Raw genomic sequence first — 26,239 nt, 5'->3', positions numbered from 1 at the left:
AAGCACTTGGTTATTGTAGCTGCCAAGCGTTTGATTCGTACACTGTTTGATCTAGGTCAACTTATAGCATTAGCTTAATCAACCATGCATTGTTTCAGCTTCAGAATCTCACAGGAGGAATGCCTGGAGTTGCTATGAGTATCAATTCGTTTGATGTGCTATTGAACTTTGACCCAGATAATTGAATGTGACTCGCGGATGTCGTACCTCCTCTGGTGCATGATGATACTTTTCAAGGTGTGGTTTTGTTTATATCACTCTACTGGTTTCTTTATAATCATGTCACCAGCCGAGGGTTTGCACTTTATTGCTCTAGTTTGAGTTAGTTTTTGTGAGTGTTTGGGCCTGAAACCCACCCCCTAGATCCGGGCCTGAGCTGCATGATCTCTTTTCTAACTCCACAACTACCCACTCCATATACCCTTATAAGGCTTATTTGTTACCTCAACTTACCAGTACGATTTGGGAATCATAAAAATTTCCTTAAACCAAGTTGCGTAGCCGCCCAAGCTGTACATCTACCAAAACTTTGTTATTTGACAAAATAATTATGAGAACGACAACTCCAAGCTGTACATAGGTGCAGGCAGGTTCGCCCTCGTCCTCGGAGATTTACTGCCATAAATTTCGATGTAGTGGAAACTAATTGCGTACACTTGTCATCATAATCGCTTGATTGTTCTCTATAATACAGGAAACTTCACAGCAGTAGAGCGCAAGTTTAAATGCACTTTCGCTATTTTTCCCTAGAAAGCCATTGGCCACCACTAATCCACACACACCCAAAGCTATAACAGGGTGTGAGAAACAACTACAGCAAAGCATAGGTCAGATAGGGAAAGTGAGAGTGTTGTTGGTGGATAACAACAGTATGTAATTATTATACATGATCAAACTGTGACAGACAACACAGGCAAATTTATTGATTGCATGATTATTAACTTGTTATACATAGGCAGAATTGATTAAAAGATCATAAGTTCGAATCAATATTAATGCTGTGTACGTTAGTTTGTGCATTCATTACATACACATACAGCATGAAACTACATATTCAGCCATATTATGTCTAATGATGTAAAGTTATGTGCTATTGTGCTCACTGAATTAATTTTGTTGATGAAATCTATGCGAACACTCTTTCGTATACTATCCATCAAGATTGATCCATATTCAATTGGCTCACATTCTGCAGGGAGGCTAAGTGTTGCAAGAGTCTTGTTATCATCTTGTAGTGCACTGATCAGTCTTAGAGCTCCAACATAATCGATTTTTTCGTTGTGTGAAAGGTAAAGCATTTTTAAAAGTGTTCACAGTAAGCATTGAAGCCAGGGCAGCTATATTGATGAGATTATGGCGAAGATCCAATCTGAGGAGAGTTCGATTCTCCTCCAGTCCAGTGGATAGTAATTCAGCTCCTTCACCATCGATTGAATAGTTGGTCATTCTGAAGATGAATTAGCAGAAAGAGCAACATTCAAGTTGGGTTTGGGAAATCTCCAAATAGGTTAGAGTTCTCGTAAAGACAACAGCATGCGCATTCAATTCCACGAGATTCAAACTGAATACTTCTTTTCACTCTTTTCATGAGGTCCTGGTAAGCCACCAAACACTGCAATACTACAATGTAGATACACAACTATTTCATACAATGCTTATGTGAGCTAATAATTAGACAAGAGAGTTTGATTAGCACAAATACATGACACAAGCCTTGTAGACTAACATCAACTGTACAAAAAGTTGTCATAACCACAGATCTCATGCAGCTATTGCTAACAAGGGAAATTAAAGCTCATTTCCTGCTACATGCACACCCACGAACTGACTAGCTTAGATTCAGTTGAAAAAAATTATCTATAGATTGACTATAACGATTCTAGATTCTAGACTAACTGAGGCGATGAATCTGGGTCCTGTGCAATACATGTATACACTCCAGCATACGTTTGAATGCATGCCCTTAACTAGAATAGTATAGCTTTATATGGATTGTATGTTTATTTCATCTTCGTTTCTGTTCTGCATAACATTACCAGCTACGCACTTTAACTACTTGATTGCGTTATTCCCATGCAATGCCGGACCAACTTCGAACCTTGCATCCTATTAATGTTATGATACGTGCCACCATAAATGACTAAGTGGTAAATATCATTAAACTGTAATACAAAATCAATGTGAATGGTGTGTGCGAGTGTTCACTATTACATACAGCATGAAACTACTTAAAAGGCCATATCTCTAATGGTGTAAACTTGTGTGCTATTGTGTTCGATGCTGAGCTGGTTTTCTCGACGAATTCTATGCGACCACTTTTTCGTATATCGTCCATCAAGATCGATCCATATTCAATTGGTTCACATTCTGCAGGGAGGCAAAGTGTTGCAAGAGTCTTGTTGTCATCTTCTTGTAGTGCACTGATCAGTCTTAGAGCTCCCATATGACCAATTTGCTCGTTGTGTGAAAGGTAAAGTATTTGTAATGAAGTGTTCACAGTAAGCATCGAAGCCAGGGCAGCAGCTCCATTCACATTGATGGGATTATTGCGAAGATCTAATCCGAGGAGAGTTTGATTCTCCTCCAGTCCAGTGGATAATAATTCAGCTCCTTCACCATCGATTGAACAACTATCCATCCCTAACGTTTTCAAAGATAAATTTGCAGAAAGAGCAACAGAAAGCATTTCTAATTCTTCTACTGAGAGATGGTTCAAAGAAATATCCAAATGAGTAAGAATCTTTGAAAATGCAACAGTACTAATCAGCAAATTAAGGGATTCAGTTTCAATGCTGTTGTGTATAAGAGCCAGTGTAAGCTCAGGTGAGCCAGGCTGAGAGCGTGAACTCATATATTTACATAATCCAGCCATACCAGAGGATGATATGACAGTGCGTACTACTCCTATGTGAACAAGATTAGGATGAGAGGCACACAGACTTTCCATTATCAAGCTTAAATCACAAGATAATTGAAGAGTCTTATTCTGAAAAGAAAATTGTTTCAAGTTCATTAACCGGCCGTCACTTAAGATGTCTCCAACTACAGATTCAACAGGTTCACAAAATCTAATTACAAGTCTGTACATGTCTGAAAAGAGACACTTGGGAAGAGAAAATAACAATTGAAGGTTACTCCGAGAAGCATCAATAATTTCTAGTCTTTTTATTTTCCCCTTGTAAAACTCGTCGGAGATGCGAAAGAGTGATGAGAAGTTTCTCAGGCTTATTCTTAAGGACCAACGACAGTTGCTAGAGCAAAGACAATACGATAATACATGTAGGTCAAGTGATGTACTTGTTAGGGCAGGATAATGTTTCACGATCATATTTCCTAAGAACTTGCATACATCCTTGGGGGATTGTGTTTCATACAACAAGTGCAAGTGAAATGTGGACAGATCTTGAATTTCTGACTCTGGCAGTTTATTACAATGCAGAACGCTGCTGTTCAATCCAACCAGAAATGTGATTAGCATTGAAAATTGTGGATCTTTGCTGTGAACTTCCAAAAACAACTCCTGCACTTGGGATGGCTGTTTAGAGAGATGGTAAGCTGCTAGGAACTCCTGGATTGTGAAATGGAGGAAGCTGTGTGATACAGTGGTACTAGTGTTTATGGTAAGTTCAGTTGAGGACTGCATGAGACCAAGGAAATCAAAACACTCGTACAAAGCTGCTTCTGAATCGGTGAATGTGACTTGAACAGTCAACTTTGTGAAGCTCATGAAAGCTAGTAGGCAAAGCTGATGGAAATGTGTTTGTACTGGTTCTGGTAAGCTTGAAACACTGATAACCTTGAGATTATCAAACTCAGGAACGGACTTGATATAGCGGAGCAAGAGACCCTCAACAAGAGCTGTGTAGAGCTGGGTCAAGGTGCTAGGGATAGCTTGCTGAGAACGATGAAATTGCTTGTAGATCTGAACAACAAAGGCAGCATTCAGTGGGATGTGCATGATGGACTCCAGCTGAGGGTGGGAGCGGAGGTACTCTAAGAACTCTGTTTTTCCCTCCTCAGTGAAAGCATATGAAATGTACCTCAGGATGTCTTCTCTTGTGAAGCCCAAGATTTCCACCTGTCGAGAAATCTGATCTCCACATTTTTCTTCTAGTGTCTGCACAGCCCAGGGTCTACTGGTTACTATGATGGTAACTAGGGGAAGGGAATCACCTTGAAGCAAGTTAGAAAGAGGCATGCCATCAGCTAAACAAGAAGCAGGAAGTTCGTCTATTCCTTCCATCAAAAGGAGAATGCGTTTTCCACCATTAGAAACTGCTAGCATTGCTACTTCATTCGAAAAGTCGGCATTTTCTGAGAAGAAGAGATTGCTGAGTTTGGTTGCTTCTCTCACTCTTGTATCACGCATGCGCAACAAAACAACCAGATCATACTGCTGATAGATCTTCCCTTTAGCCCACTTTCTACAAAACTTCCATGCAAAAGTCGACTTGCCTATTCCTGGGACCCCTTGAACGATTACAGTTTTTGACTGTGAGCCGTCTTTTTCGGTTAAAAGCTCTTCCATTGAAATAGGATCCATGCTATTGTTTTGCATGTACTCATCAATCGACTCAGACCTATTTAGCTTACACAATGCTAAATGTGAGCGATTATTTTCAATTTCAATAGTAGCTAGCTTTATGATCTTCTTACAGGGAGCAGGAGGCCATTTTCCTTTGACGGGGAGCTTTGATCGAAGGTACACTGTTTTCAGGTAGTCAGCGTATTTACCAATAGCTGTTTTTGGTGAGGCCATCAGCACAGTTGGGGAGTGTTGAGAATCAGTAAGAATGTTACCTGTTGTTAGAATCATAGTATGAAAGTGTGCTGAACATTATTTTATAAGCTATGCACACTATAATTAACCCGAGGCGCGCCGCGGCACCACTGGTTATAGTAGTCAGTCAGTCTGTTTGTCTGTCTGTCTGTCTGTGTATTCTGAGTCTACTCACCTGGATGCGATAGCACTGTGTTGGCAGCTAGCTAACTACACACGGCCTTTATTCGAGGCACCCTAGGTATTTACAGCTGAAGTGATCCCGTACCAGGAACAATGGAAAAGGGTTGCTAAATAGAAAGCTAGAATTGTGTCTGGCTTGCTGTCTCTAGCTCTGTAGCAGACTGCTATAGGTCCTATATACTCCAGGAGCCATACTTCTCTGAGACTCGACCCACAGTGCATACATCTATGATTATGTACCACTAAAACTCAGCTTCTGTTTTATTGCTCCTGATCGAGTTGCTGTGTATGCTAGACAGCTCAGTCATACATCACTACATGCACTGCATTATATTTATAATTATCACTCTTCTGGTTTCTTAATCATGTCACCAGCCGGCCGAGGGTTTGCACTTTAGTGCTCTATAGTTATTATATTGACTAAAGTATGAGGTGAGGCTATAGCATGAGCACACATGCACAATGTCATGTAACTCAATAGCATATCGAGGCTTTCAGGAACAATGGGCTGGTGCTACCCCTTGGCTAGCCACTGCCATGCACAAATGCACTTACACTTTGAAACCAACTCCTCACACTATTACCAAATATAGAATGAATCATAACAATGTTATGGTTTGTGGTTGACCTAGCAATTAGGGTATTTCCACCTTTCTTGTGACCAAAGCATTGTTGCACACCTTAACTGTACTCAATGCAAAATTTACTATTCAACTATTTACTCAGCAATCACAGAACATGCATGTACAGGATTCACATTTCCTACATATCATGCGGCGATGCCACACAAAAGTTGGGATTAAACACCTCGCTAACAAATAAAAACATCTCGCGCAACTTTAAGCTAAGATTTAATGCATCCTAAAAAATCAACTAATCTCTTGTGCACAAAATCTTTCACTATTAAAAGGTCTATTCACTTACCAATAGACGATGCAATGAGACTGGCAAATTCAGCATAAACTAGCTCCTCTCTGAGGACATCCAAGGCACTCTCAAACTTGTCTGGATGTACGTCCAGGTGAGTCATCACAGCTAGCATCAACTTGGACACCCTGACAGCTCTCGAGGTGGACACATTTCCAACCATTTCCATTGTTTCCGTGGAAATTATCTGTCGACTAAAGAACTGAGCTCCCAGCACAGGCAGGTCTGCTTCTTGGATGGATTTCACCAGTTTGTCATAGTGCTCACGGAAAGCCTTGGCTGCTGAGGTATTGAAGTCCTGAGTAGCCATTTGATGTAGCTATCTAGTCAAATTGGTTAGCTGACTAAGTTGTGCACTGAAATGAGACAATTGTAGATCTAAACAACAAGTAGAAGTTGTGTTATTTTTGACTACAGACCTCAGCATTGTAACACACCCACACAATGACTAATTAAATTTTGCTAATTCGTGAAGAGTGTTTGTCAAACTGAAGACCGTTCGTAGATTGTAGATGTAACAGATGTTAGAAATATTATTCAGAGCCGATGAATCTGATGATCTCCGGAATATAGGAATTTGTGCATGGTGCTAGAATAATAGCTATATATGGATTGCTGTATACTTAATGCTTCTCTATTCATGACATTACTAGCTATATGCACTCAATTATTTGTTCGGATATTTTCCCTCTGCAGTTGTTCCCAATGCTGGACCAACTCCGAACCTATATAGCTATTATTATAGATGGTGATCTGCTATACGGTGACTGCAATAAAACACACACCTGCCCAATCAGTGTGACTAGATATGGCTCCACTACACTAACTGTGCTCTCTGTGTATTATATAGACTCCATGCACTTGATTTCCTCGGTAAGGGTTTCTGTATCTGTGATTGAAATGTATTCGATGATGTGGTTCGATGGTCGAACTTGTCCCTTATTTCAGTCATGCACATGCATGCATAGTTGTACAGGTTCATCAAACTATATATTATGCTAAACTCAGATTGTTGCAGAGAGTGAAGGCTTTCTAACAGATCCTGTACTGTGCATCAGAATGATCAACTCCCCACTGGCAAGTGTTTCAGTTGGAGCTTGTGGATGCCATTAATTTCACTCAGTCGACAACACTACCAATATAGACCAGACACTACCACTCAGCCTATATACAGTGTAACTTGGATAATGTTTGCCCAGTAAAGTGGCTATTTTGCTGATATTGTAATATTCCTCCCAAATTTGGTAATATCTCTACAGACAACAGTTTTAAACCAGTAGGTTACCAAAAATCATCTTCCACACAATGGAATAGTTATATAGGCAATGTACGAATATTTATGTAGTGTTCTCCTCAGCAATCCACCCCATGCACCATATTCAGTCTCTGCATGCATGCATTTATTCAGTGCATGCTGTCATGCATCCCAAGTTTTGTTATCATGCATATCACCACTTGGTACGTTGTTTCTATACAGTCGGCAGTTTAATTTTTAAACCAGTATAGAGCCCAAAATAATGCACCTCAGTTCTGTGGAGCTGGCTTTGACTTGAAGACAACCATCAAGTATCTACAAAACCTAACTGACTAGTAATCACCCCATATAGCTACATGTCGAAAGTGAAACTCACATCATTGTGATAGTACGTGACGTAGTTTACAAGTTATCATGAGATGGTAGTTGTCTATAATACTGTACATTGTAACAACAATATTATAATACAAAGATCATATAACTACGTATACGATGAGAAAGTTTTCAGGCAGCACATTAGTTTACTATAGCTGAAGACTAATTATAAGGCCATATGTCTAATGATGTGAACTCGTGTGCTATTGTGTTTAAAACTAAACCCTTTATGAATTCTATGCGACCACTCTTTCGTATTTTATTCATCGAGATCGATCCGTATTCAATTGGCTCACATTTTGCAGGGAGGCTAAGTGTTGCAAGAGTCTTGTTGTCATCTTGTAGTGCACTAATCAGTCTTAGAGCTCCAACATGACCAATGTGTTCGTTGTGTGAAAGGTAAAGCATTTTCAATGAAGTGTTCACAGTAAGCATTGAAGCCAGGGCAGCAGCTCCATTCACATTGATGACATTTCGGCGAAGATCCAATCCAAGGAGAGTTCGATTCTTCTCCAGTCCAGTGGATAGCAATTCAGCTCCTTCACCACCGATTAAACAATTATCCATACCTAAAGTTTTCAAACATGAATTTGCAGAAAGAGCAACAGAAAGCATTTCTAATTCTTCTACTGAGAGATGGTTGAGAGAAATATCCAAATGAGTAAGAATCTTTGAAAATGCAACAGTACTAATCAGCAAATTAAGGGACTCAATTTCAATGTTTCGTCTAAGATACAATGTAAGCTCAGGTGAGCCAGACGGAGAGCGTAAACTGGTGTATTTGCATAATCCAGCCATATCAGAGGATGAGATGACAGTCCTTCCTATTCCTATGTGAACAAGATTAGGATGAGACGTACACAGACTTTCAATTATCAAGCTCAAATCAAAAGACACTTGAAGAGTCTTATTCTGAAAAGAAAATTGTTTCAAGTTCATTAACCGTCCGTCACTTAAGATGTCTCCAACTACAGATTCAACAGGTTCACAACATCTAAGTACAAGTCTGTACAAGTCTGAAAAGAGACGCTTGGGAAGAGAAAAGAACAATTGAAGGTTACTCCGAGAAGCATCAATAATTTCTAGTCTTTTTATCTGCCCCGTGTACGACTCATCCGGGTTTTGAAAGAGTGATGTAAAGTTTCGCAGATTTACTTTTAGAAACCAATAACACTCACTGGAGCAAAGGCAATACGATAATGCATGTAGGTCAAGTGATGTACTTGTTAGGGCAGGATAATATTCCACAACGGTCATATTTCCTAAGAACTTGCATACGTCCTTAGGGGATTGTGTTTCATACAACAAGTGCAAGTGAAATGTGGACAGATCTTGATATTCTGACTCAGGCAGTTTAATACAATGCAGAACGCTGCTGTTCAATCCAACCAGAAATGTAATGAGCATTGAAAATTGTGGATCTTTGCTGTGAACTTCCAAAAACAGCTCCTGCATTTGGGACGGCTGTTTTGAGAGATGGTAAGCTGCTAGGAACTCCTGGATTGTGAAATGGAGGAAGCTGTGGGATACAGTGGTGCCACTATTTATGGAGAGTTCAGTTGAGGACTGCATGAGACCCAGGAAATCAAAACACTCGTACAAAGCTGCTTCTGAATCGGTGAATGTGACTTGAACAGTCAGCTTAGTGAAGCTCATGAAAGATAGTAGGCAAAGTTGATGGAAATAAGATTTAATTGGTTCTGGCAAGTTACTAAGATAGACAATGTGGGAATGCGTGATATTGGGATTTAACTTGATATAGCGAAGCAAGAGACCCTCAACAAGAGCTGTGTAGAGCTGGGTCAACGTGCTAGGGATAGCTTGCTCAGAACGATGAAATTGCTTGTAGATCTGAACAACAAAAGCGGCATTCAGTGGGATGTGCATGATGGATTCCAGCTGAGGGTGGGAGCGGAGGTACTCTAAGAACTCTGTCTTTTCCTCCTCAGTGAAAGCATGTGAAATGTACCTCAAGATGTCTTCTCTTGTGAAGCCCAAGATTTCCACCTGTCGAGAAATCTGAACCCCACATTTTTCCTCAAGTGTCTGCACAGCCCAGGGTCTACTGGTTACTATGATGGTAACTAGGGGAAGGAATTCACCTTGAAGCAGGTTAGAAAGAGGCCAACCATCAGCTAAACAAGAAGCAGGAAGCTCGTCTATTCCTTCCATTAAAATGAGAGTACTTTTTCCACTATTAGAAATGGCTGCTTTCGCTACTTCATTCGAAAAGTCGGCATCTTCTGAGAAGAAGAGATTGCTGAGTTTGGTTGCTTCTCTCACTCTTGTATCACGCATGCGCAACAAAACAACCAGATCATACTGCTGATAGATCTTCCCTTTGGCCCACTTTCTACAAAACTTCCATGCAAAAGTTGACTTGCCTATTCCTGGGACTCCTTGAACAATTACGACTTTCGGCAGTGAGTCGTCTTTTTCAATTAAAAGCTCCTCCATTGAAATGTGATTCATGCTATTGTTTTGCATGTACTCATCAATCGACTCGGATCTATTTAGCTTACACAATGCTAAATGTGAGCGATCATCTTCAATTTCAATGGTAGCTAGCTTGATGATCTTCTTGCAGGGAGCAGGAGGCCATTTTCCTTTGTGAGGGAGCTTTGATCGAAGGTACACATTTTTCAGGTAATCCGCGTATTTTCCGATAGCTGTTTTTGGTGAGGCCGTCAGCACAGTTAGGGAGTGTTGAGAGCCAGTAGGAATGTTACCTGTTGTATAATCACAGTATTATACGTACTATACTATTTTAACAGATCATGAAAAGGGCACTATAAATAGAGTTATGTGAATTCACATGTAACTCAATACCATGTACCAGAGACTATACATTGTAGCATACACAACGAGAAGGAACTACCCCATGCACACACATTCTTATTGAAATCTCTTAAAATTACTCATTTTTATCAATTGCAATTGTAATTATACGAAAACAGAAAATTGTAATACTGAGAATACTGACAAGTGAAATAGCGATCAGTACCATATATGGAGTTCCATCAGTGCGTAAGTTAACAATAATTACTGCCATTGTTTGTCAATCACACAGTTACATGCCAACGAGCATGGGGAACTGATTGTCAAGAATTGAGGCCGATGTTTAGTGTATAGAGCTTTGCCGTTCCATCCAGTGGGTGTGTACTATTCAAGATTCGAACACAATGGCGAAAAATTGTTTATAGTAATTTAGCCTTTACAAAAGGAGAGAATTGTCTCGAACTGCAAAAGCAAACTGCCGTACCACCCTAGAACTGATGTAGTCTCAGTTGAATTGACATAGCTTATAGCCTCAGTTGAACAATTACCTAGAACCTATACTATAATTATGTCACTGTGTGTACCTCAGGGCCATCACATAATTCCAATACACATTCCATATTCACTCAGCAGCCACAGCTAGTGCATAATGAATTCATATACCGTACCCTCGCGAAAATACGCCCACCCTTTTCTGCAAGAAGTCTAGGCTTATTAGGGGACTGGGCGTTAATCGCGAACGGCGAGTTTTCATTCGAATATACGCCCACCCGCGGCCTCAAATCGAGGTTTACACTTTGCTCTATATAATTATGATCATTAATTTTTAATACATAGTATGAACATTTCATTGACAACAACAATGTAATGCATGAGTATGATTAAAACATGACAAGAGAATGAACATAAGAAGTGGACTCTTGACTCCATTTGTTGCTTGCAGAAACTTCCCAAAGGATGGTAGGTCATACTCCTACAGAGCAGCTATCAGGTACTTTGTTTCAGAAACCAAGGCAAGGTAACCTGCAAAATTGGCCTGTGTGATAACTTTCTTGGACTTTGTGTTTTCTTTCCTCTGCATATATAGGACTACTTGTTCCCTGCATATACATATTCAAGGGCCATACAGAGAAAGTTATATGTCTGATCTTGGTCCAGCAAGGAGTATAGTCGTACTAGCTACTACCTAAAACTTCCTTTCTTCACTAAAATTAATAGTCAACATGTGGCATTTAGCTACTGCGCATGCTCAAAACTCTTCATTCTGGGTGGGCTTATAATCGAGTGAAAATACCCTCGTGCAAGAACTTCGAAGCAAAAGAGGGGATGGGCGTTTATTCAAGATGGGCTTATTTTCGCGAGGGTACGGTACATATGCACACACAGAGGTCAGGAAACGCCCGACACATTCTTAGAGTGAATACAGCATTAGTTTAGTAAAAGAATCCCTAGTACACTATATAAGGTTACATGTATCTGATTACAATAAGAGCATACAGGAATTGAGTTATGAGTGCGGCATGTAGTTAGTACATGCATGTACATGCTAGATTACTAAGATTGGGACGGTTAATGATGTCTGCTGTGAACTATTGTAACTTACTTGTATGCTTATCACAAGCCTTGTGAATTTCTCTAATTGCCTCTCCGTCCTTGTCCTCTTTAGCAATGTCTACTAATCGACCGTAAGTAGCCGTTGAATTTGATGGATTATCTAAATCAATACTTTTACTCTTCCACTTCAGTAGAGCAGCGTGAAATTTGCTATGGGTACTGTAAAAGCTTCTCGGATCATTATCAATTTCGTCTATGTCAGCACTACTTAGGCCCAGCTTGTGCTTGTATTTGTTGTATCCAACAATTTTGGTAGACAACAGGCGAAGAGCTTCATTCGAGCACTCTTGGTTCAACTGAGCTGCAGTCGCTGTAAACCAAGAAACAATATAATACTACCCACACACTCTTGCGTGCCAAGGAAAGAATAAATAATGAACTATTATTATGGTGTGTGACCTCTAGGGTATTTTACAAGTATTCGAGCGTAAGGATTGAACTCACACGCACACTTATTGATGTGCACACAAAGCGCTCTTTAGTCATTACTTCCTATTACATTCGTGATGAGTTGTGTGACACACAATTGAATCAAGCATATGACTTATAATAGATCTATCCTCCTTCAGTTGCCAAATATAGAATGAACTCTAACAATGCCATGATTGATCTACAGCGATTTGGATATTTTAACAGTGTAAAACCCACCACAAAATACAGAGCTACAACTTTGATGCATACTTTGTTGCTATTGACTTACCAACAGGTGTTGTGTTGATGGTTGCACATTTAGTGTGTACCAGCTCTTCTTTGAATACTTCTGAGACACTCTCTAACTTGTCCTGAGTAGCCATTGCCAGTTTTTTTTTGCAATTGCTGAGGTAAACTAGGTCTACTTGTATTATAAGACCACATAAGTTTGATTAAGATAACTGATATAAGTTCTTTGAGATACTGGCCGTTGCTACCGCATAGATCTAGCTAATTGCACATGCACACACAGATAACAACATTCATTATAGAGTTCAAAGGTGATAAGGCTTATCACCTTTTTGAACTCTATAAAGTGGCTTATCATAAGCCACTTTGCACTATTAATTAATGTGCCTGAGTCAATGAAGAGACACAAAATTACATCATAGAATAATCATATGTACCCCACCATTCATGCAGTCACTGTATTTATTCAGTGCTGTTCACAATCTCATGTAAGGTCGTTTTAAGCCGTGGCTATTTCCTGAAATACAGCCACCTCACTATTCTGGCCAAGCTGCACTGTCCCAAGGGTGACTGGATTAATAAGAGTCTACTGTAATTGCAAACATTCTCACAATACTTATAACCCCCCCCCCCAATACAGGTGCTGATTCAGCAGGGCTATGAGCCAACAGTCCCTGAATGTCATTCCTGTGTTCCGGCAGTGCCTTTATTACTACCCGGGCAGACAGCCAGCGACGAGTTATGGTTCTAATACCCAAGAGTTGCGCCTACAAAGATGTATGCCCACTAGTTTAATGGACAAAATATTTATTATACGTGCAGATGACGTTACAGTGATTTCTCCCGAACTATATAACAAGATGGTGATGCCAGTGAATGAGGCAAAGATGCTCCATCTTTTTTTATTAAGTATGGTATGCTCTAGTGCACATGTCAGGAAGTGGTTGTATGATCTTCCTGCCATCTAAAAGCCATTAATTTTTAGTAAAGCTTGAGACAGAGTAACATAGATTATATATTTTGTGCAGGACTAGAATCAACTCAATTAAGCCTATATAGCTAGCTGTGTATCAAGTTATACAGATGGTAAGTTACTCTACCATACATTGTAAATATTTAGACTGTTGTAGCTATAACATTGTATTTTAGTTCTGTGCACTTCAGAGCAAACAGTTAGCTGGTACATTATCAGAGTAGCAGCAGAGTGGTGTAAGTCATAAGGACTGGGAGACTGCTGACTAGCTTGCTATATTGATTAACTATATATATGCATGAAGCATGCATGAATGCTAATAGTACCTATACTGATGAATGGCATTGCCATGCAACTGATTCAGTTGTGTCAGTACAGCACAGCAAACTCTTTTGTTAGAAATGTATGTCATTTCTACTTTAAAAGATACGTTTCATTAAACATGTTTTGTGTTACTGTAACGAATGTGTTTTTACTGTGAGAGAAGTCGCTTGGAGTTATGCTAACCACCAGCTGGTAGGGGTAAATGGATATCAGATACACGTGTTTTGCACCTCAGTTTACACTATTTCTCATTTTCCCTACCCATGACATTTGTAGCCTTTTTTAACTGCAGCATCTTCTACCGAGTGCAAGTATGAAGACTGTACTATCTTTACTACTATTGTCTATGCTAATGCACGTATCAAGATCTCAATTTACTCCAAACACTGGAGAAACTTTTGTGAATATGGTATTATCTGACTCAAAGCTAGCGCTATTGCTGGGGACCAGTGCTGCTGTGTATAGAGTGGACCTTGTACTTAACCAGGAACAGAGGAGAGAATTAATGTCTCCAATTAGACTACTGGTGGCAGACAGTCCGACTGGAACTATGAACGGAACTGTAATGACCTGCGATGCACAATACTGTTATCTACTGGAGACAAACAATTTAGACAATACCAAGTGGCAGGTTGCAGGAAATACTGTACTGTTACCGGGTACGGGAGTTGCTCTTGGCAGTTTTGGTATTGGACCAAATAGAACGAGTGATATTACATACGGAGAACCGGCTAGTATCGTTAATCGGCGATTTGCGAAGGCTGCTTTGAAATGTCATGTCTGCTAATCCTGATGACTTCTTTCGGTACGCCACAGTGTCTAACGGCAATTCTGATGACACAACTGATTATCTTAAGGATGTATTCACTTACTTGAACTATACGTTCTTCACCATTCAACCCAATAATTATGAAGTGAGAGTTGTACGATTCTGTCAACAAGGCCGTGGATCTATACTTGGAAGTGGCTTTTCATCCCAGTTTGAAATAAAATTGAGATGCAGAACAGAAAATCAAGATATTAGTTCATCTAGTTCCACTTTTAGACAAACCTCTCAGGGGCCAATGATATTTTTGACTGTCAATACAATGGTGAGCATGGGTCTTGTGAGACAAGAAGTGTGTTCCTTCAGCGTCGATAAAATCAACCAAAAAATGACAGAGAAGATTACCGACTGTGTAAATGGCATAGGACTAACTGGCATAGGTTCGCAAAACAACAGGAACCTTTGCCCCACGCATTTCACTTCCCCTCAGAGACAACAGATCATTAATGTAAGCTCATGTCTGCAATGCAATGTTTTAGAGCATGCAGTTATAACATATAAATACTTGCATGCCTTAATTTACACACACACTATAGGACCAGTGTGTGCTGTTTTCCTATCTACTGCGAGGTATAGAAGTGGACGATGTATTCACGCGAACTCCGCTCATCACAAAGACCAATCAAATAAAGGAATTCACTTCTCTACTGGCAACTCCCCTGGACAACCAACTCTTCCTGTTTGCCGGCACTAGCAGTGGAGACGTGCTTCAGGTGAGTGTGTGTGTGTGTGTGTATGAGTGGGGAATTTCTAGCTAACCTAGTTGGATGTTTTAAGGACGACTCTGATTTTAATGGATTCTTATGGCCAATACCGTGACGGCGCATTTAATCCCTTCATAGTGACTGTAATGCTTGTGGTATATAGTTGTCGTGTTTGTATATTCTACATCGGCAATCAAGTCATTACATTGTGCAAATCGGTATACTAGTCTGATGATCATTGGCGGGTGTCATCATAATACAGCCTTATTAACTCAAGGCCGGATCGCGACAACGGGTTATAGTATAGTCACTTGGTCAGTGTGTGTAAGTCTGCTCACCTGGATGCCATGGCTCTGCGTTTGCAGCATGGATATAGCATTCACACGTCAACAATTTATTAGTGTTATAGTAGTAAAGCCAGATTTCTCTTTAATTGGTAGTTGACTATCCCAAGACACCATGCAGTAAGTGCCCTTGATAATGTACTATAGCTTGAATTGGCTTGAAGTGTTTTGTGACTGTTATGATGTAGTTCACTACAATATTACAGAGCCATATTGTGTTTTAAAACTACCATGCATTGCATATTAGAATTTTATGGCTCGATAAATCTGTTAGCTAAAGTCTATAATTATTTGCTTTTAAGGTTGGCTCGAAGTTCTGTGATCAATTATGCATGGCTTCGTTTATACTTCATGTGGTTGACACGTATACGCCAGGGACTTCTACATTAACTTTTAGCTGGTTTCCAATGATAATTATTATAATATGAATTTCAGTGAAGGTATGATAACGTTATGACAACACTATATGAAGATCAGAAATACAGTAGACTCTCGTTAATCCGGTCACCCTTGGGACCATGCAGCTTGGCCGGAATAGCGAGGTGGCTGCATCTCAGGAAATAGCCGCGGCTTAAAACGACTTTACCTCAAATCTAATGACTACTTTTGCGGTTCTTGTCTCGAGGATAATGTAGGATTAATGAATCATTCTGTTCTCTATTTAAGTGTGATTCAATTTGTATAGGATATACCACACCTAAGAGGAGGATATATAGGGTGCATATCCTCCGAGTAGGTGTGGCATATCTGACTTATACCACGTGACCGCAGCACTATAAAAGGACCTCCCCCTAGCAACAATTCAATCGCGATGCAGACTGCAAAAAAGAACAAGACTATGCCGGATTTTGCAGCCGTCAAAGAGCTAGTTGAGCAACATGTTGACTCCTACAGATGCTCAAGAGTTTCCTTGGTCCAAGCGTTGACCATTCGACGTCCCTTACTGGAGTTGCAAGCTCTTCTTGGATAAAATGTATCTAAACCGCGCCCATGGACCCATGGAAGCTTAGCCATCTTATTGGAGAGCACCTTCCGTGTTTCTGCCGTCGCTTTGAGTCTTAGTACCGTCAAGCATGGCTCTTTTCTCTTTGCTTACTTTCTTGAACAAATGAAAAGCAACTTGAAAAACTGTGCATGCCTGGGGCTGTATGCTAATATTCTATATATCCTACAGCTGTTGACCAATGAGATCAATTTGTGGTGACGTAAGTGTGGTATAATATTTGTTAAACCACACCCAAAACGTCATATCCGGCCGTAATATACGTATAAAATTACATTGAAAACCTTGTTTGGGACAGACAGCACTGGCCGGTAAACGGAATAGCGAGGTGGCCGTACTTCAGGTCGAGTTTTGTGCAGAAAACGTATAGCTAGCATTCCGTGCCAAACAAAATGGCCGGTATATCGAGGTGGCCGCATTTCAGAGAGCCGGAATAGCGAGAGTCTACTGTAGACGTTAGTCAATCTTGCCACAAAGCACACGTTTCAGGAATAACTGGATGGCCTTAATTACTACTAATTAATTGCAATAACCTTGCCATTTTAAAAACATTTTGGGGTGCATGTGCATAAAAAATACTGCCTCATGCAGAAAAAACGATTTCAAATTCCATTTGCATGGTCCCTAGCTCTATACTTGAGTGTAGCATTAGGTCGTCAAGTTGTGTGTTAAGTTTGTGCGTGCATGTGTGGGAGGTAGTGTACATAAATAAGACAGCTAGCTATTTCCGATCCTGGGCTTCCCTCTCCCTACAAGAAGTGTTCGTGTTTTATGGTAATGCCATGCAATGGCCTGTTGTGCTACTTTTAACATTCAATCTCAACATCTAATTGTTGCTTGCATGTTGAAAGTTATTTTGTTGCTTGACGTACAGACAAAGAGGTGTACAGTTAAGCCAGTGTGTGTATGTTGTATTGAGAAAATCAGCATGCATAATTTACTGACAATATAATCTCAAATCAAATGACTAAAAAGTTTTGCGATTCTGTCTCGAGTCATTTGACAATGGTCCTGCCTCGAATCAAAATTAATGACTAATTTTGCGATTCTGTCTCGAGTCATTTTTATATGCCAAAAACCACACCTTAATAAACATATAAAATATCAGATTGGGAAGGTTAGAGGTTTAACCGTTATGTGGTTGTATCACCGTTTGTTCCCCCTCTGCAGTATCATGTGACTGATGAGGGTGGGTCAGCGCTAGTACGAACTATCCCAGTGGATAGAGTGGGTGTGGTCAAGATGCTCTCCTCTGATAACGGGGAATACATCTACACCATGAGCATGAACACAGTGAGTCAATGCATGATTATATATACAGTGTACTCATTATCTGTGTCTGGTTATGAAGCTATCCATTGCCAACAGCTGAGAGTCTTATATCAGTTGGTATAATTATGGATAGCACATGCAGTTACAAGTAATTACATATGAGCACTGTACGTGTATAGCAGGAAATTTTTACGAGTGCAAATTTTCGAATGTTCGCCAAGCTTTGCATGTGCAAGTGTAGGGAGTTTCTCTCAGTTTTAATTTTCACGTTAACTTCTCTGCCCTCGAAAAACGCGAATATAACGCAGGATATATAGAATAAAAAGTATGTGTGCACTGCACTATTAGTCTCAATCATTGCAATACGGTAATAATGTACATTCAGTGAGGGCTAAAATGAAAACCACATTGCAAGTTACAAAACCACCAAAAACTGCCCAAGATGTCAGTGCAAGTGTCCATATTGCATCGTTCCCAGGTTGAGTTTTCGTTTTTATATCGGATAGGCGAGGAGGCTATGATTATTGTGCAAAGAGACGACGCCACGAGACCTGTCCAAAGGTCAGAGTACAATGTCCAAATCCTTCAAATATACACAAGTTCCCCCACTCATGCAGCGACAGCCGTTGAACCAGGTTGTCGCATTTGACCTTGCATGAGGGATCTTATTTGCCGGGCACCTATTGTATAAAACAGTGAACTATTGTAATTAAATTTTAGCATCTTTGAAGTGAGTGAGGCTTTTCCGACTGTTTGGACACGTTTTTTTTCTCTTTGATATTCAGTGATGCAACTATACTTTGCCACATTTATGCACATACTAGGAACATATATACACTGTTGTCACAGTGTTCCACTCCCCCCCCACACACACACAGGTTCATCGACACACTGTGGACATGTGCGGCTCATACAGCAGCTGTGATAACTGTACCTCCTCCCCTGACCCAGTGTGTGGGTGGTGTGTACTACAAGGTCGCTGTACACGACAATCTCTCTGCCCCTCTGTACCATATAATAATGGAGTGCAACAGACAGTGTGGGTACAGGTCAGTTGAGAGTGTCCCGTTAACAGTGGCGGATCTCAGGGTGCCATGAAAACACCCTTTCAGTCTAGCTATGTGGCTGTAGTGCAACTACTAGTACAGCTAGTAGCTAGCTATATATTGATCAGTTTTTGTAGCTAATGTTCAATACCTGTATGCCTGCATGTTGCGTTGACTGCCAAAAGAGTGTTTTGAGTCAAATCGTTATACGAAAATTTGGTGGGTATAATTATTATAATTATGGCTTGTGTTCACCGACTTTAATTTGGGAAGTTAAATTTGTCGATTTTTGTGACTTTCCAGCTTGTGTAACGTAATTGTGATGTAAAACAAAGTACTGTTTGTGACAAAGGTTGCAGGACTGATAGACTGTGCCGCATATTGTGTAACACAGCTGCGTATAGATCTGCAATGGCATGACTGAACATCTGTATAGCATATAATATTATAGGCACATTAGTATAAGTATACATGCATGTCTGCATGGGTTGTCAGAGTTAAGTTGAAGTGCTCCCAGAAGTATAGTGATAGAGGGTATTCTTGATTAGAGTTAGTGGTGCTGCATGGTGTCCGTGGTGGGTATCAAGTTCCATCTTACAAGGTAGTGTTTACTTGAGCTGTATAGTGTTTGATTGACAACGAGCTTGTTGCTGCAACTGAAGCACGGGTGCAAGTAAGTGATCTCTACAAAGTAATGTTATATTAATTGATGGTTCCTTTAATTATTTTAACGACTTTACTATAGAAACTTGTATCTCGTAATTCGAACAGTACATTAATATTGTGTAGTGTACAATACTTGATTCCCTACCTATAGGATTATCATTAATTAGTAGTGTGTACCAGGACGGCAATGAGGTTCATATGGAGTATGTATCACATGACTATGGTAATAATTATTATAGTAACTGTTTTGATGACATCGCAGCTGCTAACCACAAACCAATGCCGCATTATTAACTACAGAAGTGGGCGTACAATAGCTGTACGCCCACTCTTAAGCTTGTGGTTGATTAACCGCTATGTGTCATGTGTATAATTATGCATTAAACCATAGATAGTGATTAAACTCACGCCTTTAATTATATATAATTATATTCTCAGCTTGCCATTTTGAATTGAAGCCTTGAAGTGGGAGTCAACTAATATTACTGAGACACCCTTGTACGTGGTACAGTGGTATGCTATGGACTATGGTCTATATTTGTATCAACAGGCAATCATAAATTAGCATGGATGCTGCTGTTGATGATGGTTGTCAGATAGCTCTTAGGGATCAGAATTGTACAGTGTCAATATTCTCGTCTTGAAGTTATGAACTATTGTAAGCAAACCTTCAGCATTCCTATAAATAATTATACGTACTCCGATAATGTCAGGTGATAAGTATAGACATCATGTTTGTTAGTCACTATACAGAGCTCGAGTGTAGATAAGTAATTAGTTGATGTGGTGTAGCCAAGCAGCCAAGTTTGACGGGGCCAAAGCAGATAACGTGACCAAACAGATTACGTTGCCGAGCAGCCATTAAGCACTATAGTCATTGGCATACAGACTTAAAGAGCTGTTCTAACATGCAGCGGTATGAATGTTGGCACATGTAGTGAGGGAGTGGCTCCGCATTTATCAAACCCCTTTTCTCTCTCTCTCTCTCGAGGAAATTGTGGAATATTGCTAAAATAGACTGATCATGCATTGACATGTTAAGTATACTATCAAGCGCGTATGAAGAGAAGAGGGCATGCAACTCACAATGTATACTGCGTATGCGTCGTATTATTGATGAGTCAGCAGGATATGCTATATTTAGCCATGATTTAGCCACCGCCCACTAGGGAATAAAGAGTATAATGTCACGTGCAATTAATACATTCTTTACTATTTTTAGACATAAACCCCCGCCCATTTGTAATAGGATAGATTGTAGTTGCATGCCCTCTTCTCATCATACGCCCTTCATACCATTATTTTTCAACCACTCATTAGCAGTTAAAGTAATAATTCATGAATAGTCTCAAATACTCACCTCTACGCAAGCTTTTTGCATAGTAATAATTATAGGCGGGTATTCGACTAATCCATGAATTCAAAGTGTCTAGTGCGCTCAAACTGTATCCACACACACCAATCACTCTTAGAGACCACCACTGCTGTGCACGCATGGGGTATAATGTAAATAATTAAGACCATGCATACTATAATTATTGTTACAAAAACATTTTACTAGTTTGTTATAGTGCTCACGAAAAGCCTTGGCTGCTGAGGTTTTGAAGTTCTTGAAGCTAGAATCTATATAGTCAGCTGGCTATGCAATAAAAAATTAATGAGCTGATAATGAGTTTGATTAGCACAAATTAATGACACACGCCTTGTGAACAAAAAGTTGTCATGTTTTTTCTAACCACAGACCTCAGCTATTGCTAACAAAAGAAAGCCTGTCAAGCTCAACACACCCACACACTGACTATACCTTAGATCAGCTGAAAAAATACTAACTGAGGCGATGAATCTGGGTCCTGTGCAATATTATATACACTAGCTCCAGCATACGTTTGAATGCATGCCTTTAACTAGAATAAGCTATGGATTGTATGTGTATTTAATCTTTGTTTCTGTTCTGCATGACATTACCAGCTACGCACTTAACTACTTGATCATGTTATTCCCAAGGCCGGACCAACTTCGAACCTTGCATGCTGTTAATGTTATGATACGTGCCACCATAAATGACTAAGTGGTAAATATCATTAAACTGTAATACAAAATCAATGTGAATGGTGTGTGCGAGTGTTCACTATTACATACAGCATGAAACTACTTATAAGGCCATATCTCTAATGGTGTAAACTTGTGTGCTATTGTGTTCGATGCTGAGCTGGTTTTCTCGACGAATTCTATGCGACCACTTTTTCGTATATCGTCCATCAAGATCGATCCGTATTCAATTGGTTCACATTCTGCAGGGAGGCGAAGTGTTGCAAGAGTCTTGTTGTCATCTTGTAGTGCACTGATCAGTCTTAGAGCTCCCATATGACCAATTTGCTCGTTGTGTGAAAGGTAAAGTATTTGTAATGAAGTGTTCACAGTAAGCATTGAAGCCAGGGCAGCAGCTCCATTCACATTGATGGGATTTCGGCGAAGATCCAATCCGAGGAGAGTTTGATTCTCCTCCAGTCCAGTGGATAGTAATTCAGCTCCTTCACTATTGATTGAACAATTATCCATACCTAACGTTATCAAAGATGAATTGGCAGAAAGAGCAACAGATAGCATTTCTAATTCTTCTACTGAGAGACGGTTAAAAGAAATATCCAAATGAGTAAGAATCTTTGAAAATGCAACAGTACTAATCAGCAAATTAAGGAATTCAGTTTCAATGCTGTTTTGTAGAAGATACAATGTAAGCTTAGATGAACCAGAGCGAGAATTCATGTATTTGCATAATCCAGCCATACCAGAGGATGATATAACAGTATGTCCTATTCCTATGTGAACAAGATTAGGATGAGACGCAAACAGACTTTCCATTATCAAGCTCAAATCACAAGATAATTGAAGAGTCTTATTCTGAAAAGAAAATTGTTTCAAGTTCATTAACCGGCCGTCACTTAAGATGTCTCCAACTACAGATTCAACAGGTTCACAACCTCTAATTTCAAGTCTATACAAGTCTGTGAAAAGACGTTTTGGAAGAAAAAAGAACAATTCAAGGTTACGCTCAGAGGCATCGAGAAGTGCCAGTCTTCTTATATGTCCCTTGTAAGATTCAATTGGATTGCAAAAGAGTGATGAAAAGTTTCGCAGACTGATTCTTAAAGACCAATGACAGTTGCTGGAGGAAAGACAATACGATAATGCATGTAGGTCAAGTGATGTACTTGTTAAGCTAGGATAATAATTCACAAAGGTCTTATTTCCTAAAAACTTGCATACATCCTTGGGGGATTGTGTTTCATACAACAAGTGCAAGTGAAATGTGGACAGATCTTGAGTTTCTGACTCAGGCAGTTTAATACAATGCAGAACGCTGCTGTTCAATCCAACTAGAAATGTGATGAGCATTGAAAATTGAGGATCTTTGCTGTGAACTTCCAAAAACAACTCCTGCACTTGGGACGGCTGTTTTGAGAGATGGTAAGCTGCTAGGAACTCCTGGATTGTGAAATGGAGGAAGCTGTGTGATACAGTGGTACTAGTGTTTATGGTAAGTTCAGTTGAGGACTGCATGAGACCAAGGAAATCAAAACACTCGTACAAAGCTGCTTCTGAATCGGTGAATGTGACTTGAACAGTCAACTTTGTGAAGCTCATGAAAGCTAGTAGGCAAAGTTGATGGAAATGTGTTTGTACTGGTTCTGGTAAGCTTGAAACACTGATAACCTTGAGATTATCAAACTCAGGAACGGACTTGATATAGCGGAGCAAGAGACCCTCAACAAGAGCTGTGTAGAGCTGGGTCAAGGTGCTAGGGATAGCTTGCTGAGAACGATGAAATTGCTTGTAGATCTGAACAACAAAGGCAGCATTCAGTGGGATGTGCATGATGGACTCCAGCTGAGGGTGGGAGCGGAGGTACTCTAAGAACTCTGTTTTTCCCTCCTCAGTGAAAGCATATGAAATGTACCTCAAGATGTCTTCTCTTGTGAAGCCCAAGATTTCCACCTGTCGAGAAATCTGATCTCCACATTTTTCTTCTAGTGTCTGCACAGCCCAGGGTCTACTGGTTACTATGATGGTAACTAGGGGAAGGGAATCACCTTGAAGCAAGTTAGAAAGAGGCATGCCATCAGCTAAACAAGAAGCAGGAAGTTCGTCTATTCCTTCCATCAAAAGGAGAATGCGTTTTCCACCATTAGAAACTGCTAGCATTGCTACTTCATTCGAAAAGTCGGCATTTTCTGAGAAGAAGAGATTGCTGAGTTTGGTTGCTTCTCTCACTCTTGTATCACGCATGCGCAACAAAACAACCAGGTCATACTGCTGATAGATCTTCCCTTTAGCCCACTTTCTACAAAACTTCCATGCAAAAGTCGACTTGCCTATTCCTGGGACCCCTTGAACGATTACAGTTTTTGACTGCGAGCCGTCTTTTTCGGTTAAAAGCTCTTCCATTGAAATAGGACCCATGCTATTGTTTTGCATGTACTCATCAATCGACTCAGACCTATTTAGCTTACACAATGCTAAATGTGAGCGATTATTTTCAATTTCAATAGTAGCTAGCTTTATGATCTTCTTACAGGGAGCAGGAGGCCATTTTCCTTTGACGGGGAGCTTTGATCGAAGGTACACTCTTTTCAGGTAGTCAGCGTATTTACCAATAGCTGTTTTTGGTGAGGCCGTCAGCACAGTTGGGGAGTGTTGAGAATCAGTAAGAATGTTACCTGTTGTTAGAATCATAGTATGAAAGTGTGCTGAACATTATTTTTTATAAGCTATGCACACTATAATTAACGCGGCACCACGGGTTATAGTAGTCAGTCAGTCTGTCTGTCTGTCTGTCTGTCTGTCTGTCTGTGTATTCTGAGTCTACTCACCTGGATGCGATAGCACTGTGTTTATGCCATGGATAGCCTCAACACAACAAGGTAGTATAGTTTTAAATTTGGCAGATTTTGATGTTAAAGCTTCGTTGCCGAATAAAAGCGAGCAAAAGATAAAAATCTTGAACTTTCAGTATAATACACGTTGGCAGCTAGCTAACTACACACGGCCTTTATTCGAGGCACCCTAGGTATTTACAGCTGAAGTGATCCCGTACCAGGAACAATGGAAAAGAGTTGCTAAAATAGAAAGCTAGAATTGTGTCTGGCTTGCTGTCTCTAGCTCTGTAGCAGACTGCTATAGGTCCTATATACTCCAGGAGCCATACTTCTCTGAGACTCGACCCACAGTGCATACATCTATGATTATATACCACTAAAACTCAGCTTCTGTTTTATTGCTCCTGATCGAGTTGCTGTGTATGCTAGACAGCTCAGTCATACATCACTACATGCACTGCATTATATTTATAATTATCACTATTCTGGTTTCTTAATCATGTCACCAGCCGGCCGAGGGTTTGCACTTTAGTGCTCTATAGTTATTATATTGACTAAAGTATGAGGTGAGGCTATAGTATGAGCACACAGTTGTATTCACACATGCACATGTAACTCAATAGCATATCGAGGCTTTCAGGAACACTCAATGGGCTGGTGCTACCCCTTGCTAGCCACTGCCATGCACAAATGCACTTACACTTTGAAACCAACTCCTCACACTATTACCAAATATAGAATGAATCATAACAATGTTATGGTTTGTGGTTGACCTACAGCAATTAGGGTATTTCCACCTTTCTTGTGACCAAAACATTGTTGCACACCTTAACTGTACTCAATGCAAAATTTACTATTCAACTATTTACTCAGCAATCACAGAACATGCATGTACAGGATTCACATTTCCTACATATCATGCGGCGATGCCACACAAAAGTTGGGATTAAACACCTCGCTAACAAATAAAAACATCTCGCGCAACTTTAAGCTAAGATTTAATGCATCCTAAAAAATCAACTAATCTCTTGTGCACAAAATCTTTCACTATTAAAATGTCTATTCACTTACCAACAGACGATGCAATGAGACTGGCGAATTCAGCATAAACTAGCTCCTCTCTGAAGACATCCAAGGCACTCTCAAACTTGTCTGGATGTACGTCCAGGTGAGTCATCACAGCTAGCATCAACTTGGACACCCTGACAGCTCTCGAGGTGGACACATTTCCAACCATTTCCATTGTTTCCGTGGAGATTATCTGTCGACTAAAGAACTGAGCTCCCAACACAGGCAGGTCTGCTTCTTGGATGGATTTCACTAGTTTGTCATAGTGCTCACGGAAAGCCTTAGCAGCTGAGGTATTGAAGTCTTTAGAAGCCATTTGATGTAGCTATCTAGTCAAATTGGTTAGCTGACTAAGTTGTGCACTGAAATGAGACAATTGTAGATCTAAACAACAAGTAGAAGTTGTGTTATTTTTGACTACATGCAGCATTGCAATTTCCTGTAACACACCCACGCAATGACTAATTAAATTTTGCTAATTCATGAAGAGTGTTTGTCAAACTGAAGACCGTTCGTAGATTGTAGATGTAACAGATGTTAGAAACATTATTCGGAGCCGATGAA

At 40.1% G+C, this 26,239-nt stretch overlaps 4 protein-coding genes across 5 annotated transcripts; 1 reads left to right on the top strand and 3 right to left on the bottom strand.

Annotated features, from left to right (window-relative positions):
- Positions 1 to 1,357: 1,357 nt before the first annotated feature.
- Positions 1,358 to 7,133, bottom strand: LOC135347827 (NLR family CARD domain-containing protein 3-like). The gene is made up of 2 exons (XM_064545914.1): positions 5,888 to 7,133; positions 1,358 to 4,800 (listed from the first exon to the last, which is right to left on the bottom strand). Exons 1-2 carry the CDS (start codon positions 6,198 to 6,200, stop codon positions 2,225 to 2,227), a joined length of 2,889 nt encoding a protein of 962 aa, XP_064401984.1. The 5' UTR covers positions 6,201 to 7,133; the 3' UTR covers positions 1,358 to 2,224.
- A 112-nt stretch (positions 7,134 to 7,245) lies between these two features.
- On the bottom strand, positions 7,246 to 12,828 carry LOC135347824 (nucleotide-binding oligomerization domain-containing protein 2-like). Of its 2 annotated transcripts, none has more exons than XM_064545910.1 (3): positions 12,613 to 12,828; positions 11,902 to 12,222; positions 7,246 to 10,249 (listed from the first exon to the last, which is right to left on the bottom strand). In XM_064545910.1, exons 1-3 carry the CDS (start codon positions 12,704 to 12,706, stop codon positions 7,683 to 7,685), a joined length of 2,982 nt encoding a protein of 993 aa, XP_064401980.1. In that variant the 5' UTR covers positions 12,707 to 12,828; the 3' UTR covers positions 7,246 to 7,682. The 2 variants fall into 2 exon arrangements, with proteins under 2 accessions (XP_064401980.1, XP_064401981.1); XM_064545911.1 differs by lacking the exon at positions 7,246 to 10,249 and adding an exon at positions 10,701 to 11,398.
- Positions 12,829 to 14,502: 1,674 nt separating this feature from the next.
- Positions 14,503 to 19,245, top strand: LOC135347947 (plexin-A4-like). The gene is made up of 4 exons (XM_064546091.1): positions 14,503 to 15,143; positions 15,232 to 15,408; positions 17,917 to 18,039; positions 18,897 to 19,245. The coding sequence occupies exons 1-4, from the start codon at positions 14,646 to 14,648 to the stop codon at positions 19,074 to 19,076; spliced, it is 978 nt and encodes a 325-aa protein (XP_064402161.1). The 5' UTR covers positions 14,503 to 14,645; the 3' UTR covers positions 19,077 to 19,245.
- A 2,540-nt stretch (positions 19,246 to 21,785) lies between these two features.
- LOC135347830 (protein NLRC3-like) lies at positions 21,786 to 26,179 on the bottom strand. Its single transcript, XM_064545916.1, has 2 exons — positions 25,679 to 26,179; positions 21,786 to 24,448 (listed from the first exon to the last, which is right to left on the bottom strand). The coding sequence occupies exons 1-2, from the start codon at positions 25,989 to 25,991 to the stop codon at positions 21,879 to 21,881; spliced, it is 2,883 nt and encodes a 960-aa protein (XP_064401986.1). The 5' UTR covers positions 25,992 to 26,179; the 3' UTR covers positions 21,786 to 21,878.
- Between the last annotated feature and the right edge of the window lie 60 nt (positions 26,180 to 26,239).

Source organism: Halichondria panicea, chromosome 14, assembly GCF_963675165.1.
Source record: "Halichondria panicea chromosome 14, odHalPani1.1, whole genome shotgun sequence".
Classification (NCBI taxonomy): domain Eukaryota; kingdom Metazoa; phylum Porifera; class Demospongiae; order Suberitida; family Halichondriidae; genus Halichondria; species Halichondria panicea.
Note: the sequence above shows the minus strand (reverse complement) of the source record. Positions and strands in the feature narration are given on the sequence as shown.

Excerpts from the sequence above, each read along its gene's own strand:
- LOC135347824 (XM_064545910.1), bottom strand. The coding sequence starts at position 12,706 with ATGGCTACTCAGGACAAGTTAGAGAGTGTCTCAGAAGTATTCAAAGAA. Across the intron at positions 12,223-12,612 it reads CATCAACACAACACCTGTTG|CGACTGCAGCTCAGTTGAAC; the intron begins GTAAGTCAATAG and ends CTTGGTTTACAG. Across the intron at positions 10,250-11,901 it reads GGCTTGTGATAAGCATACAA|GTAACATTCCTACTGGCTCT; the intron begins GTAAGTTACAAT and ends ATTATACAACAG.
- LOC135347947 (XM_064546091.1), top strand. The coding sequence starts at position 14,646 with ATGTCTGCTAATCCTGATGACTTCTTTCGGTACGCCACAGTGTCTAAC. Across the intron at positions 15,144-15,231 it reads AGAGACAACAGATCATTAAT|GACCAGTGTGTGCTGTTTTC; the intron begins GTAAGCTCATGT and ends CACACACTATAG. Across the intron at positions 15,409-17,916 it reads GCAGTGGAGACGTGCTTCAG|TATCATGTGACTGATGAGGG; the intron begins GTGAGTGTGTGT and ends CCCCCTCTGCAG.
- LOC135347827 (XM_064545914.1), bottom strand. The coding sequence starts at position 6,200 with ATGGCTACTCAGGACTTCAATACCTCAGCAGCCAAGGCTTTCCGTGAG. Across the intron at positions 4,801-5,887 it reads TCTCATTGCATCGTCTATTG|GTAACATTCTTACTGATTCT; the intron begins GTAAGTGAATAG and ends TTCTAACAACAG.
- LOC135347830 (XM_064545916.1), bottom strand. The coding sequence starts at position 25,991 with ATGGCTTCTAAAGACTTCAATACCTCAGCTGCTAAGGCTTTCCGTGAG. Across the intron at positions 24,449-25,678 it reads TCTCATTGCATCGTCTGTTG|GTAACATTCTTACTGATTCT; the intron begins GTAAGTGAATAG and ends TTCTAACAACAG.